Here is a 17490-nt window from a genome sequence, read left to right on the forward strand (position 1 = left end):
TTATACCGGTACCGACAATCTACAGCTTCACGTTGCACAGGCTGTACATTTTCAGTGCTGTCGGTACGTTTCGGGACACACCCAGTATTGTCGTCGGATCGCCGTGTCCGATCGGCGCGGAGGTCGGACGTTGGTTGCACGGGCCGGCAATGAGAAGGGATGCGCGTCGTTACAATTACGGGAAGGACGCGGAAAGGTTTCAGGTGCAACCGCGCGCAAAGTCTCGTCGTTCGGGACGTTGGTCCTGGGCCTAAATTCCGTACACGATTACCGACGACCATCGATACGTTAACGACGTTTGCGCAGCTTTTCTATCATGTAGAAAAAGCTGCGCAAACGTCGTTAACGTATCGATGGTCGTCGGTAATCGTGTACGGAATTTAGGCCCTGGCGTCGGTGTCGGGGATCGGGGTCCGTTCGGCCAAACTTGCGCAGGTGCATATAAGAAGATCGATTGGTCTATTTTCCTTATGTGCGTCTATGGCCCAATTGGCATCCCTCGCGCACACGCTGACGCGCTACGCAAGTTCGCCTGGACGGACCCTTCAAGGACGGAGAGGGATGCATACGCGCGATGCGGACACGGCGGTTCGGCTCGGCACGCCATGACACCACCCGGAGTGCAACGCCGCCGCCGTGTCCTCGCGTCGCGTCGCGTTGCGTTGCGTCGCGTTGCGTCGGAGGTGCACCGGCGATACGCACAGGCTCGTAGCACGCGGGCGACGCGGCACGCTCGCGCTACGAGAGATGAATAGTAATCGCGAAACGGAGAACGAGCCCGCCTGTTTTTTTTGTACGAGCGGCAGCGAGGCGAGAGTAAATATACGCCCGAAGGACCCTTCCTAGTGAGAAATGATTCGTCGAAATGATGTCGAATCGATGTCAATTCGACGGTGTCGATGTCGATTCGACGTCGATCGACGAATCATTTCTCACTGAGTTGATCACAACAATGAACGCCACTGTGGCGCTTATTACAGCATCGTTTGCAACAATAGAAGCTGGGAGCGTATAATTCACTCTTTATCCGATAAAAATTCTAGAGCTCCGAACTTAACAACGCCCGCGTGTCGCTGCGCTCCGCCACGGTTGCTTTTTAATAAAGTAGACGCGGAAAGGTGTTACGTCGGCTTGGCGTTTATCGGACAACAGTAGCTTTCTTATAATAAAATAAAACGTCGAAGCCACGAAGATTCTAGTTCATTCGCCTCCTCTCGCTTTCCTGGCATTTCAGCTCATCCCGGGGAAAAAAAAGTGAGATCGCCCCGCGTCGCCCCCCGGCGTAGGCACGGCCCTGGGCGGGCGGCTGCGCGCGCATCGAGAGTGTATACCGCGCAATAACAAAAATACATTGTCCGGTGCATTCGACGGCGAACAGTCGACGCGCGAGCATCCCGTGGAGTTCGGGTCGTTGACGTACGGACGAAGAGGCAAAAGAGAGAGAGAGAGAGAGAGAGGAGGGAAAGAGAGAGAGAAAGAGAGAGAGAAGGGAGGCGAATCAGAAACGAGACGGGAGAACGAAAGAGAGCACAAGGGGCGTCCAGCGTTTTTCCAGTCGCTCGTGCAGCAGCGGCGGCGATAAAGCGTATATTCCTATTATCTCCCGTGCGTGTGAACGTCGCGCGTCGCACGACTCAGTGTTTCACGTAGCTCATCGGTACACATAGTGAGAGTGACGAAAATGGTGTCCGGCGGCATGGCTTGCGTCAAGTACCTGCTGTTCCTCTTCAACCTGATCTTCGCGGTGAGTAACGGAGCGGCGGAGTTAACGGTGCACGCCGCGTCCAGCCCGGGACGTGGCGAGGGGGCGGCGGCGGCGGCGGCGGGATACGCGGAGTCGACGCTCCGTCCCGCTATTCGGGGGCAACGTTATTCTCGGCGTCGCGTTGCCTGGCGTCGCGTTGCCTGGCGTCGCGTCGCCTGGCGTCGCGCCGGGCGGGCGGGCGCGGGCTCTGTCGTATATCGGTCAGGCCTCCGAAGCAGCATCTGGGCTTCGCCAATCTCGAACACGTCTCGCCGTCGTGGTCCAACGTCGGGAGATTCGGCGTCGCGCCAACCGGCCACCTCCCCCCCCCCCCTCCCCGTACGCGCGCCATTGGCGAACGGTGAATCATCCGGTGGCGCGCTTCGGAACGAGTTACGGGACGTAATCTGACTTCTGTTACGAATCACACTCTTCTCGGAATCGTCGTCCCCTCACCCTCCCCTCGCCTCCTCGTTTTAGACCGCGTTCTTCCGGTATTCGTCGCCGGCACTGAAAATCTATAATGTACGTGACGTAAACTGTGACTTGTCCGTACCGGCGGCGAATGTCGGAATGCAACTCACAATCGACGTCCGGACGTCTCGGATCGACTGGTGGTCTCCACTCGAATTCGACGTTATCTCGCACGAGCGGCGTTTTATCTCGTTTGCGGACTCGCACGACGGGTCATCGGACTACTATCCGCGCGCCGGACGCTCGTTGATTTATCTTTCGGCTGATTTTACATTCGTCGTACGACGAAACTTTCGAGCGCGTCGATTGGCTGGCTGGAGTAGAAAATTTCTAGATACTCGAGAATTTTGTTACGCCGCAGCCAATCAACATGCTTAACACATTTGTCGTACGACAAACGCAATACCAACCTTAGCCTAAGGGTACTATTACATTTGTCGTACGACAAATTTTTCAAGCGTGTCGATTGGCCGCTGAATAGAAAGTTTCTAGATACTCGAGAATTTTACTATCCTTCAGCCAATCAATACGCTTAAAAACTTTGTCGTACGACAAATGTAATACCAGCCTAATACTTCATTTGTCGTGCGACAAATTTTTCAGGCGTGTTGATTGGCTGCTGAGTAGAAGATTTCTAGATACTCGAGAATTTTGTTATGCTGCAGCCAATCAAGACAATTCGAAAATTTGCCGTACGACAAATGTAATGCCAACCTTAGCCTAATATTATATTGGTCGTACGACAAATTTTTCAAGCGTGTTGATTGGCTGCTGAATAGAAAATTTCTAGATACTCGAGAATTTTTTTATGCTGCAGCCAGTCAACACGCTTGAAAAAATTTGTCGTACGACAAATGTAACACCAGCCTTAGGGTACTATTACAATTGTCGTACGACAAATTTTTTAAGCGCGTCGACTGATTACAAGCTTGAAAGTTTCGAGATACTCGACAACTTTTCTACCCTGCTATCTATCTAGAAATTTATTAGCTTGCAGTCAGTCAACGCGCTTACAAAACATTATCGTACGACGAATGCCATAGTGTCCTGAGGCCGGTGTTACATTTGTCGTACGATCAATTTTTCAAGCGCGTTAATTAGCTGCTGAATAGAAAATTTCTAGATACTCCAGAACGTTACTATCCTGCAGCCAATCGACATACTTAAAAAATCTGTCGTACGACAATCTGTCTGCAAACTAGAAAATTTCTAGGTACTCGACAACTTTCCCCATCCTGCAGTCAACGCTCTTGAAAAATCTGTCGTACGACAAATGTGATACCGGCCTAGGGCTAATATTACATTTGTCGTACGACAAATTGTTCGAGCGAGTCGATTGGCTGCAGACGCGATAATTTCCAGAGGCTCGAGAACTTTTCTATTCCGCAGCCAATCGACACGCTTGGAAAAACTTGCCGTACGACAAATGCAATATTGGGCTCGTCGTTCTCGCCCGCGGCCAAGTTTCTTAAGGTCTGTCCACAAAGATGCACAGGTGCATAAGCGTATGCGCATCAGAGAAATTGATTGGTCGATCTATTTCCTTATGCGTGCATTTCCTCGCGACCCAATCGGATTCCTCGCGCGTACGTTTATACGCTATGCAAGTACGTCTGGACAGACCCTTACGGTTACATCGACACGGTGCAATCTTGGGCGGTATCGGATCGATATTACGCACGGCTCGCGCGCGACGACGAGGAGACTCCTCGGGATCCTTCCTGTCCGCTCTCCGCTGTTGGTTTTCAGAAAAAATTCCCCCCCTCCCCCCCCCCTTCCTCGCCCCGCGTATCGATGCGTATCGTCTAATTCCGACAATCTATTATCTAATGACAATAATAATCTAATCGATATTGTGTGGCGTGACCGAAAGCGTACCGCGTTTCTGAATAAATGATGTAAGTACGAGGGTATCATTTCGAGGGAAACTTTGTGGTGCTTATGCTCCAGAACCTCGGTGCAAGCGTTATGGATGAAGCGATCGATACCCCGCCCCCCTTCCCCAGCTCGCCTTTCACGTTTAACGTAATCTAGAGTTCAACGTGGTGGTGTGCGCGCGTCCGCGCGCGACACCATTACCTGCGAGACATGTAATGTGTGTGTGAAATCGCGTAAAAAAAAATTTATATTCAAGGCCGAAATTCCAGATGCGACGCAATGGAATCTGATATCCTTTCTAACTGAACTAAGACAAGTTACTTCGGTCCAGCAACATTTCTCTCTGACGAGCTTCCTTTGTGTCCAGCGACGATTCTACTTAACAAACCTCCCTTTCTTTCGCAATATCTTCATTTATCAAAGTAGCCTCCTTTATCTAACGTTTCTGTCTACGTTTCTGTCCCGAGCACCTTCTTTCATCCAACATTTCTCCGGCAGACTACCCTCCGCGCGAATACAAAGAAGGGATGCGACTGGCAAGTCGGCAAGATTAAATAAAAGTTGGCGCTGATGCACGTAGTGAAAAATCTATTCGGATTAGCGGCCTTAGATTTGGACTGGGCCTTTCGTGCGATAGAATAACAACAAAGGAAAGTCGCCGGTCACGTTGACGGAAGGAGCAAGAGTTTATTTAAAGGCGGCAGAGGCGGCACACGCCGGAAGCACCGAAAGCCGCGGGGTTCGTCCCGGGGGAGAGGCGCGCACAAAGGCACCGTCGCCTGGACGGCCGGCAGGATCTGGGACACAAAAACAACCCCGTGGAGGATGGCGCGGCGCGTCCCTTATTGTAACGTTTAATGATCCGTCCAGCGTGAAATGCCAGCGCAAGCGACCGCGTTTGCACGGGGCGAGAGAGAGAGAGAGAGAGAGAGCTATACCGGAGGAAGCGCCGCGCCGCGCGCCGGCTCGACGGGGTGTCTTTGTTCCTGGCGATAATCGAAGTCCGTTTCTTCCTCTCCGTCGTGCGGGGAGACGCTGCAGTTTCTCGCCCTTCCCGATCCTCGCGAAGTCCGAACTTCCGCACGAAATCCGCCCGTTGCCGTGAGCGACGAGGGAATCAATTTACGAGCGCGTCTCTTTAAAGACACCGTCGCGAGGACGACGGGCCTGGACCTTAAATTCTATTAGGGGAGGGCAGCGCCCGTGGTGCGTCGTCGCCGCGCGCGCGTCCCTATTCCACAATTCGCTTTCTAGGACAGCCCAGATCGTATGGATCGTCGCGCCGCATTGGGCGCGTCCTCGTTGCTGAAACTTTTCAATAGATTCATACGTAAAAGTTGGCCGCGGTAGAGTCACCTGTTAGCGTACGTCGTACGCGCGGCTCGCTCGAACAGGCCGTCGCGGCCAGGCGTCGCTCGAGGGCGAGCGAATCGACCGGTCTGGCCTGGTCGGAGCTCGGTTTCGCTGCGAAGGCCTACCACGGGCCAGGCCAGGCCAGGCCAGGCGTGTAAGCGCAGCCAGGGAACGTAGGTGAGCCGTAGGTGAAAGACACGTAGGCAAAGGGGAAGAGGTCTATAATCTCCGTCGGGCGGCGACGAGCGACGACGTAGCCTTCCTACGACGCGACGTCGCGGCCCCTCGGCCCCTCTCGCTCGCGCCTTTTTCTCGTCTTTCTCCCGTGGCCGTGCGCCGCGCGGAACAACCGTCGGCAGCCGTCCACGCGCTGGAGAGATGTCTTTATTTAGACAGATCCAGCTATGGGCGCTGCCGACGAATTCCTCCTCTCGATAGCGTCGGCGGAACTCGATCTTTCCCGCGACGCCCGCGAGCGTTCGAGATTTTCGAAAAATTGCGTCAAAATTCTCGGAATAATTGAATAAGGGTACTGTTACATTTGTCGTACGACAAACTTTTCAAGCGTGTTGATTGGCTACAAGCTAGAAAATTTCTAGATACTCGAGAACTTTCCTATTCTGCGGCCAGTCAACACGCTTGAAAAATTTGTCGTACGACAAATGTAATACCAGCCTGAGAAAGATTGTCGTAACTGTTTATGATTCCGTCGTAAGACGTAAGTCACTGTCGGAAGTCGACGCACAAAGAATCGTCGTATGTCGCCTCGCGATGCAGTGGATGCGACATACGTCTACGACAATTCTTTGTTGGCTTTCGGCACCGATTTAAGTCTTACAACGAAATCGTAAGCGGTTACGACAATCTCTCTGCTCAGGCCCTTAGGCCTGTTATACGACACGTCGCGCGTCGTATGTCGCTGTCGGATGTCGGGACGTAGATGGTTTTAAAAAAAGAAATTTTCTCATTGGACAATCGGCTACGTCCCGACATCCGACAGCGACACACGACGTATTGTAAAACAGGCCTATGGTTAACATTACATTTGTCGTACGACAAATTTTTCAAGCGTGTTGATTGGCTGTTGAGTAGAAAATTTTTAGATACTCAAGAGTTTTATTATCTTGCAGTCAATCAACATATTTAAAAAATTTGTCGTACAATAGATGTAATATTAATCTGATAAAGCTCGATTTCCGTATTCTTTTCCAAGCGCGGAGGTGTTGTCTTATCTAGAGCGTAGATAAAGAGTCGTCGAACGTGGAGAAGCTCGACTTAGAAACCGGCTTCTCCTACGCCGGGAAACTTTTGCATATTATTGAGACACGCGTGATCGAGTTGCTCCTTTTCCCTCGACAGTCCTCGGACGACGGAGCGGGCTATGCTTAAACGTTGCCTTTCTAATTTTCATACAACAATGAATTTCTTGTACAAGAGTTCTTCTCGGTAAAGCCGTCGGCTTTCGTAATTCGCCCCGTTCTCGCGCGCTTATCTTCGCGTTGAAAGTTATACTCGGCGTAATTATAAACAGTTTTACGCGCTTCCCGTTGGCAAACAATGCGGTTCTTACGCGAGCATGCTTTCCACTTAAAGCTATTAAGCACGGTAGAAAAGTATTGAATGTCTGTCCTAATAGCCCGTGCCGTCGATCGTAATTCGTCTCTGAACAGGAAGCAGATGAACGGTTTTCCGAAGCAATATCGGGTGTAACGCGAAATTTACGCGCCTAAAGTTTTCGTTAATTATGCATTTATAAATAATACGGGCAGTATATGTTTCGCAAACGTACCGTGGCGCTCCAATGTAACGGCTCCAATTGAAGATTTCACTTCGGAAGCGCGTTTTGTGAAAGTAAGCGCCAATATAATACGCCGGGGAAGCATACAATACAATTTAACGTAATCCACGTATAAGAAACCGCAATTAAAAATGAAGCGCGCTTTTCGTAACTCTTAGAAAAATACCTTGCTGCATGCCAGTTCTTCCTTTCTCCGATTTAATTGATATAAGATGTAAGTTTTTGCGCTGAAAACGATACTATAATTTTTCGTATCTCTTACCACTGTAAATGAACGCGAAATCATAAAAAATATAGAACTGCGTTGCGTAACATTGGTACAATAGACAGATGAATATTTATCTTGTATAGCGTTTATGTAACGGTAATGAATACATCGCTAATTGTGAATATACTAACGGTGAAACTATTTTATGCGTCATTTCAGATCACCGGCATCGTATTTATCTCGGTGGGCGGGGTGATTCTGGTTGTTTACAGCGGGTACAGCAATTTCGTGGATAGTTGGTTCTTTGCAGCCCCGCTCTTAATGATAGTAGTCGGCATCATAGTCTTCCTTGTATCATTCTTTGGATGCTGCGGCGCTGTAAAGGAGAATCATTGCATGATAATAACGGTATGAATCTAAAGACGCTATTGTTAAAATATTACTTACTAATTGAAATTACCTCTCTTTTTTCCGTAACAAGACGTTTTGTCTTGTTGCTTCTATAAATATCTTTTTTTTTATTCAGTACACGACTTTAGTAAAATTAATTTAAAGAGTTTCTTACTTTGTACAAGAATATATTCATGGGACACAATATCCTGTGTAATGTACCTGTGCATTAATTTTGATTTCTCGTAGTTCTCGGTCTTGCTGCTGCTGATATTTGCTCTGGAATTGGGCGCTGGAATCACAGGTTACATGATGAGAGGCGAAGTTGCTAATATGTTGGAAAACCGTTTGAACGGTACTTTGCGACAGTACGATCTTAATCCGGATATTCGTCGTTCATGGGATATCATGCAGCACGATGTGAGTTCACTGAATGATTTGTACATGAACGTTGCCATCATACATTTAGATTTTCATTCATCGCTGTAAAGGCCTGTGTCCACGATGCTATAACTTGGTGCAAGTTCTAGTTTCGAGAAATGTGTAGCCAATCAACTTGCAGCTTTTATGGAATAGCTGGACCTTGTTCAAGTTCAAGCATCGTGGACACAGGCCTTAAGGAAGAATATTATTGACGTCACATTGCGTAGAGAGAAAAATCCTTACTAGCTGAATCATTTTATTGCAGGCCGTTAATGGAATCCGTATCTAACTGAAAATTAACACATGATTTTAGTTACAATGCTGCGGTATGAATAGCCCTGCAGACTGGCCGCATATTGGTTTCCGTGATAATACTGTTCCCGATTCTTGCTGCAAAGAAATTCCTACTCAGAGCCGATGCGATTTGAATTCGATTCACGTGTACGGTGACGGCTGCATGTTGAAACTGAAAACTGCTATAGAAAATAACGCTATGATCCTGGGGGGAGTGGGCATAGGGGTAGCCCTCATACAAGTAAGTTCTAATTCTAACTATATTAAAGGTACTTGTGATTTCGATGTGAGCAACTGTTGTATACATTGACAAAAGATTATAATGTTATTACTATTAATAATATTACATACATAATAGTATTCCGATATGCACGCTGGTAGTAAAAACGGATAAAGCTTAGCTATCCGGGAAAACGAAATTGTAAAATAATAATTTTTCATCTTTCCAGTTGATTGGAGTAGTCTTTGCGTGCTGTCTGGCTCGCTCAATTCGCCGCGAGTATGAGACTGTGTAAGCTGATAGACACAAATTTTCATTGCAACAAGCCTAAAATGCACTTGTATAAAACCTGATCTATTACACAAGCTCTGTCACTATTTTTTCCCTTATTTCGTTACCATTTAACCATGCACAATTATATATAAAAAAATTTCTTTCTTTTACCGCTTCTATTCTTAACACATTGCAAAGGAGCCGTTGGTTATTTTTCGTCAAAGAGTGCGTGATAGGTAAAAAAAAATAAAACAATTTCAAGATCTCCAAAGAATCTCACTGCTATTTTGGTATCTGGGCCTTATCTATCAGGCATAAAACATCACACACGTATGTTTTGTATATTTTTACAATAGGCTCTCGAAAAACTTTGTATATTGATGAGAACAGAATGTCTGTTACTCTCGGAGATCATACATTTTTTTATAACTACATCTAATTTGTTCAGTGTCATTGCGATACTGTTATAGTTGAGCCACGATAACCATACATCGATAATAAAGTCGTATAAAATATATAAATCACTATAAAATGTGCTAAAAGCTTCTTTTTGTTTAATGTCTGCTTCACGTGAATAATTGTTTAGCTTATTAGCAAAAGTGTATTTTTGTCGTTTCTCTATATTTTTGCTTCATAATATTTCGCATGATGTAGTGTATATTGATATTGTTGTCGAGGCTCTGCTATAATATTCAGCAGTATCAAGTTTTAAGAGCATTCATATCTCTTAAGACTTCATTTTGCTTTCGAATCGATACATACTCTTATGTGAGATTGTATTCAAGTTTATTTGAAAAAAATATATTAAAGCACATAGCAGCACTTACACAAACACATAATCATAAGTACTAAAAAGTATCGTATGAATTTATATAATTACATTTATGTATAATCACTATTACGTGTTCAGTTTAGTTTAATATTTCAAGAGCCACAAAGCATTCCGAAAAATGTGCGTGTGTACGTCTTTTTTTAACAAATAAGACTCGTGATGTGAGAAAAGCCAGCAATTTAGATAGCTCAAGATGCAAAATGAAGTATTAAGACAATGAATCTTCTCAGCATTAACCCAATGGTGTATGATAAAGGGCATTTCCTTTATTGCATGTTATATAATCCATTCAAAGAGAAAATAATACTTTAACCAGTTAATAGGATGTACTATATTTGTGAACTGCAAAGAAACTGTGATTGAAAGTAACATGTGTCAATGCGCAATTTGTTTTTCCTTTTGGTACAATTACTTTTTATTTGTGACTAAATGATACTCTTCAGATTAGTGAGAAATTTCCATGTTTAACAAATTGAAATACGTAAAAAGAAGTGTTAGCCTCAATTTGCAATTGCATGTTAACTATACATATATGTTGCCGCGCGCGTGCTATGCGTTCAATACAAACAAGAAACACTATATACCTAACATTAAGATATTTTATTGTTTACCACATGTAAAGTTTACATAGTGTTACAATCATGAAAAATGTCTTACAAGATGTATAAGTGTATAGAAATAGACGAAACGTAATAGTTGTTCATGTTATATGAAAATTATAGTAAAGCGTATAATTCATAATAACAAAATTATTTCAACAAGATGACTCAGTTAAACAGCCAGTTGTTGGCAATAAAATACTTGTTATTGAAGTCTACATTTTAATAGTATTCACACCGAAACTGTGAAGTGTTATCTTTTGTTTTTCGTTGTTTGTACTATATATATATATATATATATATACATATACGAGTATATATATACAAAATTATATTGCTTAATATGCCGTAAAACTAGATGTTTTTTTTCAAATATTTTATGTTCATACCTAGTGATTTAATATTTTTACTTACAGCGAAACCACAGCACACTGATCTGCCATCAATTAGGAGGCATTTTTCATAATATTGTTCATCATACATTGATTAATAAATACTTGTAGATTCATTACGACCGTAATCATTCTTATTGTGCTTATAAATATATACTCAAAGAGGAATGATGTCACAAGTATTTAGTGTACAGCGATATCTTAAGTTAGTGATGTTTCGGTATGTATGTAATGCATGCGAAATTACATACTTTAGAGAGAATGCAAATTGGCATCTCTCTTCGCTTCGCTTTTTCTTATAAAATGGAAAAAAAAGGAAACTGAATAGCAATACGCATTGAATATTAACATATCCTGTTAAATTTAACATCAAATTACTGCCAATGTCTGCCAAAAATATAATATCACATGCAATACGCGAGAAGAAAGGAAAGAGAACAGCTAGTCGAAAATGTATACGATCCCGTTTACAGAGATTACCAACGAAACGTTGATCAATTTTGGCACACGTATGACAAGGTGCCTGTTAAATTATGTGCCATGATGTAACGTCTGATCTATTTTTTCATGTGATACGTTTATACGAAGTTTGGTAATCTTTTGCGAATTATATACAATCTGTATTGTATAGGAAATAGCAATGTAGCCATCATTCCTCTTAATTTTTTGCCAGATTTAAACGAAATGAAAAAAACAAGAATGAGCTATTTCTGCATAATCTTCCTCAGAGTGCAGAATGAACAAATTGTGTAACGGTTAATTGCAAGTAAACTTGTGTTCTGATAATTTAATATTACCATAAAATAGTATATATTATATTTGAGTACACGCAGTCTTGGCATCTGTTTTTAATGCCTCCTCATCTCTTTCTCTCGACAAAATACAGTCTCTAATACTTATAATATATACGATGTTGTAGTAATCTTGTATTAAATTTATAATGATTTTCTGTGTTCTACAAAGAAAACAAAATGAAAAGGCAGTGTACTCTTATTCGTAATCGACGGTGCCCCGTGAAATATATATACGTATGCGTGTATATATAGTGTCATGTAATATCAGATGTACACAAAAATTCTGTACATTATTGTACCAATGATGTAACAAAATTAGCGCATCTTAACATCTAGCTCGATTTAAATGGAGTATCAAATGGAAGCTAGCTCTATCCTGTCAATAATTTAGCTTGTAATGTCGGTGAACTCTGATATTGATTCTCTTGCGCTTCATTGTATTATATGCTATTGACAGTCTATTGCTGCAAAAACATTTGTGCATGTTTAGTGCTAAGTTCATTCGTATTTGGGACCAAAGCAAAAGGATTAACATTATTTTTTTCTGAGTAACAAGTTACTTCTGAAAAGAAATAAATGAGATTCAGAACAATTATGTGATACATTAAAACTATGAAAAGACCTCTCTTGAACCTTATTCATAGGATTCCATCTTCCAGTATTGATCTTTTGATAATATTGGAAAAGGAATTAAATGAGAATGCATTACAATATAAATGTAAAACTACTTATTCATTTGCTTCCATTTAAAGGAGAAACATTTTTGTAAATGCAACTCAAAATTGATGCCAATTGGATGCCGTTGAATAACATTACGTGCGTTTTAAGTACATTGAGGATGTACAGTATTCTTTTTAAGATTTATACGTAACAAATGAAAGGAAAAAAAAATTTAGAAATTTCACTGCGTCTTGTCGATTTCACGAATTCAAGTACCACGATTCAAATTGAATTATGTAAGTTTCTGTAGTCTTGTGTATACAAATGCATGAAAATTTATAACATTCCTTTTAGACATATATACCGAACGTTATTAGAACGTATATGTCTGAATAAATGGAGAACGTATTTATTGCAAATAATTTATATGTAAGAACAAAGAGTATTGATATATTTACTATTTTACAATAATAATGTTGAAATAATTTAAATTTATCATCGGCACACACACACACACACACACACGTACATACACACATACAGACACACGTACACAGTGGCAAATGCACAAGATCTCAGAAATAAACATGAACGTCCGTAGGATAACCATAATTGCAGAAACATAGAAATAATAGCTATGAGATATTAAAGTGTGCCTAACATAGTAACGTTTATGTTATAAGTTAATAGAGATTAGAAAGCATTTCAATGATATTAATCTATCGACCATGCGCAATGTAGCCTCGAAACTAGCACTTGTCCGAAACGTTTGCTCCTTTTGATTATATAAAATCATCTGTTTGTCAGAGATTTTAATTAAAAATTTTAGACTCTGTACGTATTAATTATACCAGGCAACGCAAAAGACTGACGAAGATTATTGTAATCAGTATTAACTAACATTGGTATTTTACATACAATATATACATATATATAATATATATATACACATACACACACACACACACACACATACACAGGACACATACGTATATACAAATGACTTTGTACTAAATTCTATTTTGGCTGCTTGTTATTTTTATTATTAAACGTAAATTATTAGTATCATTAAAGTGATACAAATGTAATTTCGTTATTACAATGTAACTAATTTACGCCATTTTAGGAGCCAACATGTCCTTAGCACATCATATTCATCTAGCTTTTATGTATACTAATAAATTTAATGACACTAATTATAAGTAGTGTTTTTAATGAAAATCCTTCCTATCTTTGCGAACCTTTACAAACTTGACTTAAGATTGAAATAAAACCTCGTAGAAGCTAGGTAATTAAAAAGATTATTTTTAAGAAAATCTATAAGGAAAGGTAACAATAACAACTACCGAGGAGACCAGCGTATAATAAATTGTATTTCATTCGTTATATCATTAGTTAAAAGGTCATTTACCAATATATAAGACTGTCCTGTGTACATTTGCTTTTTTTCTCTTTGATATTAATACCTCTTATACGCGCAAATAAGTGTTCATGGATCAACTGACTTTGAGGCGTATTATATAATTTTAGATTATCGAAAACATGTAGATAATTGCCACAATGGGTTTTCCCTTTCTTGTAATCTTTTTTTTACAAGAGACTTCAATACGCCTCAATTGTCAGATTGATTTTAAAAGTGCTCTCGTTTCCAGGTATATTTATTTAATGTATACACGTTTTTAGAAATAACGAGATCTATTACGTTTTGTTAATATTCTGGTAATTTTTAAATGCACCCGGGCAAGTACACGAACTATCTTATGTATAATGATCTATTTACAAACGCGAGGGAGGATTGAGCTCTCCCATTTCAATTCATAAAGTTGAAACTGCATACTGACTTACAAAATATAAGAAGTCAAAGTTCGCCGACTAAATTAAAGTCCAAGAATATTCAATTTTTGTCATATAGTAGGAACTTACGCGAATTGCATATTCTGCATTTCACGCAATATTTACATTTCTCGAATGTGGCGAAAAGGATGTAAAGTGTGTACTTTACACAATAAACTGTACAATATCAGTGTCCGTTCAGCGAGCTTCTCTCCACTTCATCATTTCGTTTTTTATAAACTATAATTACACTCACACTACCCGATACTTTTAAGCAACTATCTATATTTTAGATTTTAGAACAGATATGTACAAAGTGATTTTAATCACCTTGCTCGTCTAATTGTCACATATAAAAAAACTACGAGAAATTATTCAGGAGAGACATACACATATATACCTGACACATTGAAGACAACAAAATAACATACTCAGATATTTTAGAATTCGAGTATGCAACAAAATCGATATGTAAGTATCCCCTCGAATACAATAAAATGATAAAAAGTTCTAGAACGCGAGATGGATTACACCAACATTGATTAGCACTTAACATTTTCTTTTTCTACATTAAAAACTAAAAAGCTAAAAGTGATAAAAAAGAATAAGAAATTTCTAAGCTTAGTGAACCATAATTATTGGTGCAATCACAGTAAAACATCATTTTTACACATACAGATTATTGTTTAGACAGAATATGAATCCAGGACAGAATTTTAAGTTTCTTGAACGTACCAGCGTATAAGTATACAGTAAATAATATTTATTTACAGTTACAATATATTTTTGCAGACGGGCCCAGACAATTTAATTGTGTCTGATAGCGCAAGCATACTGTCTGCTTCATGCAGAACATTACAATTACTGTATTATGAACACAAAGTTGAATACGGTAGTTTTGCAGCAGCTAAATTATAGTTACATGTTGTTAGCCTGCATCTTCAGTTAGGCTTTACATGTGTGAACGTAATAATTTAAATGTAAGACAATTCAATATAAAAATATGGGGGTTTAATTATGGAAAAATGGGCCTCTACGTTCGCGTCTTATCGCCTACATATCTATTACTTACAATTTAGATTACCAATATTGTTCATGTTATCTCCTATTCTAAAACCATTAGCGGCATTGTGGGTGGTATTGTTTGTAAACAATACAATTCATTTAAATACTATCTCATTGTAACTTTTAAGTGAAAAAACTCCTGTCTCGTTATGCCCTAGCACACCGTTGAAACACTTACACGCACATTCATCCGTCTTAGGCACATTACATACTCTACATAAAAGCACATCACAATCATGTTTGAGCTGATCTCAAACGGTCTTCGCTCACTTGTGTTTTGCCGACCAACATGATCATAGATAAAGATGTATACAGGCTACATATGAGACAAGTTGTATGAGAGCGGCACTGATCATAAGTTGGCATGAGACTAATAGGAGTTTAATATGAATTAAGAGTACGCTCATGTAGCATAGCGCTTGGTCCAAAGCCGTGCTATGCGATCGTGTTCTTCTCTATTTTGCAGGTATTGCGTGGCTATACTACCGACCAGCGGATCAGCTGCAAGATAAAATTATGTGAGATTTGCGTAACTATTATTATGTAAAAGAAAATACGGAAATACGGTAACAGAATGTTATCTCAAGAATGAGAGCGATAACGACACACTCATTATTTATAATGTACATACCATACATCAAATTTAAATAAATTATCGTGAATAATCCGCCTACCTGGATTGCAGTCTGTTAAAAGGGAACATATTGACAATAATACTTTCGAAATTGTCAACGCGGGGGACCAATTGTCCTTTAATATGTCCAAGCAGATGACTCCTTGACTGTTTATATTGCAATGGTAGATGCGCGTTCGGAATGTAACCTGTAGAGCAACACATTTTTGTTGGAAATATAAAGCGTACGTCGCACTATCTAAAGTAAATTAAGTGACTGTAAAAACTTTATTAGGAAATTTTATATACGAAAGGGATTAGTGCAATTTTACCAGCCTCTTTACAAATAACTATACATCAACAAGTAAAAGGTAGGCCCTGCGAATACAATGCGAATAAAAGTGTGTATTTTAAAGCGCTTTTGGTATATTAATAAAACACGCGATTATAAATCTCGATTTATAATTATGTAGTTTATTAGTAATTAAGGATTGTTATAAAGTTAACTTGCACACTGTTAACCGTGTGGTATTCTCGAAGCTCACCTTTTACTTTACTCATTAATTTCATTATCGGAAGTTCTTAGTTATCGAGCCACTCGTTTGAATTATTTATCACATAATGAATATTGGTGTAATTTATTAAAAGTATACGGATATCTCAAGAGTCTTATGCGAAAAGATATCGGTGTTTCAAATACTTCTTCCTCACTTTGACATTGCCACGATCCTGTTGTCGCATGCAATGTAAAATCAACGACGCCATCGAATCAACCTACCTTCGGAGGCTTAAAAGGATATTCTGGAGAAAAGTGTATGTCAAGAAAGAAGACACCACCCTCATAAACTGAACCGGGAGGACCCAAAATGGTGGAAACCCATTCGTACAAGTTATCACCTTTCGGTCCTGCGCTGTAAAGTGAATTAATCGACAATTAATTCGATTGTCTACACACCATTCTCACAAAGTGTGCGTTTCACAACTCGTATTATCACGTAGCTGTTACATCTCGAGATAATTTTGCGAAAAGAAAAGCAATAACCATACCTGCAATTCGGGGGTGGATCAAGCGTAATTTCTGCCAGTTCCTTTTGTATCCTGAAAAAGATATATTGAGAGCATTTAGCGACCACGAATCACTCTGTTATCCGAGAATGTCGCACACGTAAGTGCACGTAATTACCGTGTTGCGGAACGACAGTCTATTACCTCTTAGCGGACGTTCCTAACGCTTTCGACATCTTTGGATTTGGCTTAGCTTCTTTACTGTCTGGTTTATTGTCTGCCAAGGAGGAGCCACGTCCTCGTCCAGTTCCACTAGAGCCTGCTCCTGACGACATGACTCTGCGACCAAACATACAAGTGTTGTTAATTACTCAAAATGTCAACTGTCAACCTACGGCGGTAGGACGGCTGAAGGACGAGTATCATAGGAGCCAAAATAGCGCCGGGGCATCGTGGAATGGAATACACGTCGTGTTTATGTCCCGCCGTGGGTATTCGTGAAATTGTTTTACAGACAGACCAATCGTGGACTCTGCCCCTGCGTGAAACACAGATCCGATTGCAAGAGAAAAAGGTGGGGCACCGGAACGCGAGTCCAGTTCGTGAGGGCTAAAGGCCTGTGTCCACGATGCTAGAACTTGG

General features: G+C 41.1%; 2 protein-coding genes across 2 annotated transcripts; one reads left to right on the top strand and one right to left on the bottom strand.

The window, feature by feature from the left end:
• The first annotated feature begins 1333 nt into the window (after nt 1–1333).
• Nucleotides 1334–12547, top strand: LOC105570300 (CD63 antigen-like). Its single transcript, XM_012027402.1, has 6 exons — nt 1334–1744; nt 7675–7863; nt 8095–8265; nt 8582–8803; nt 9012–9073; nt 10903–12547. Exons 1-6 carry the CDS (start codon nt 1682–1684, stop codon nt 10919–10921), a joined length of 726 nt encoding a protein of 241 aa, XP_011882792.1. The 5' UTR covers nt 1334–1681; the 3' UTR covers nt 10922–12547.
• Nucleotides 12548–13683: 1136 nt separating this feature from the next.
• Nucleotides 13684–17287, bottom strand: LOC105570301 (ubiquitin-conjugating enzyme E2-24 kDa). The gene is made up of 5 exons (XM_012027403.1): nt 17053–17287; nt 16891–16941; nt 16622–16754; nt 15905–16052; nt 13684–15731 (listed from the first exon to the last, which is right to left on the bottom strand). The coding sequence occupies exons 1-5, from the start codon at nt 17199–17201 to the stop codon at nt 15634–15636; spliced, it is 579 nt and encodes a 192-aa protein (XP_011882793.1). The 5' UTR covers nt 17202–17287; the 3' UTR covers nt 13684–15633.
• Between the last annotated feature and the right edge of the window lie 203 nt (nt 17288–17490).

The sequence above is a fragment of the Vollenhovia emeryi genome, unplaced genomic scaffold (genome assembly GCF_000949405.1).
Source record: "Vollenhovia emeryi isolate VEMERY1.0 unplaced genomic scaffold, V.emery_V1.0 DF939121.1, whole genome shotgun sequence".
NCBI classification, from domain to species: Eukaryota; Metazoa; Arthropoda; class Insecta; order Hymenoptera; family Formicidae; genus Vollenhovia; species Vollenhovia emeryi.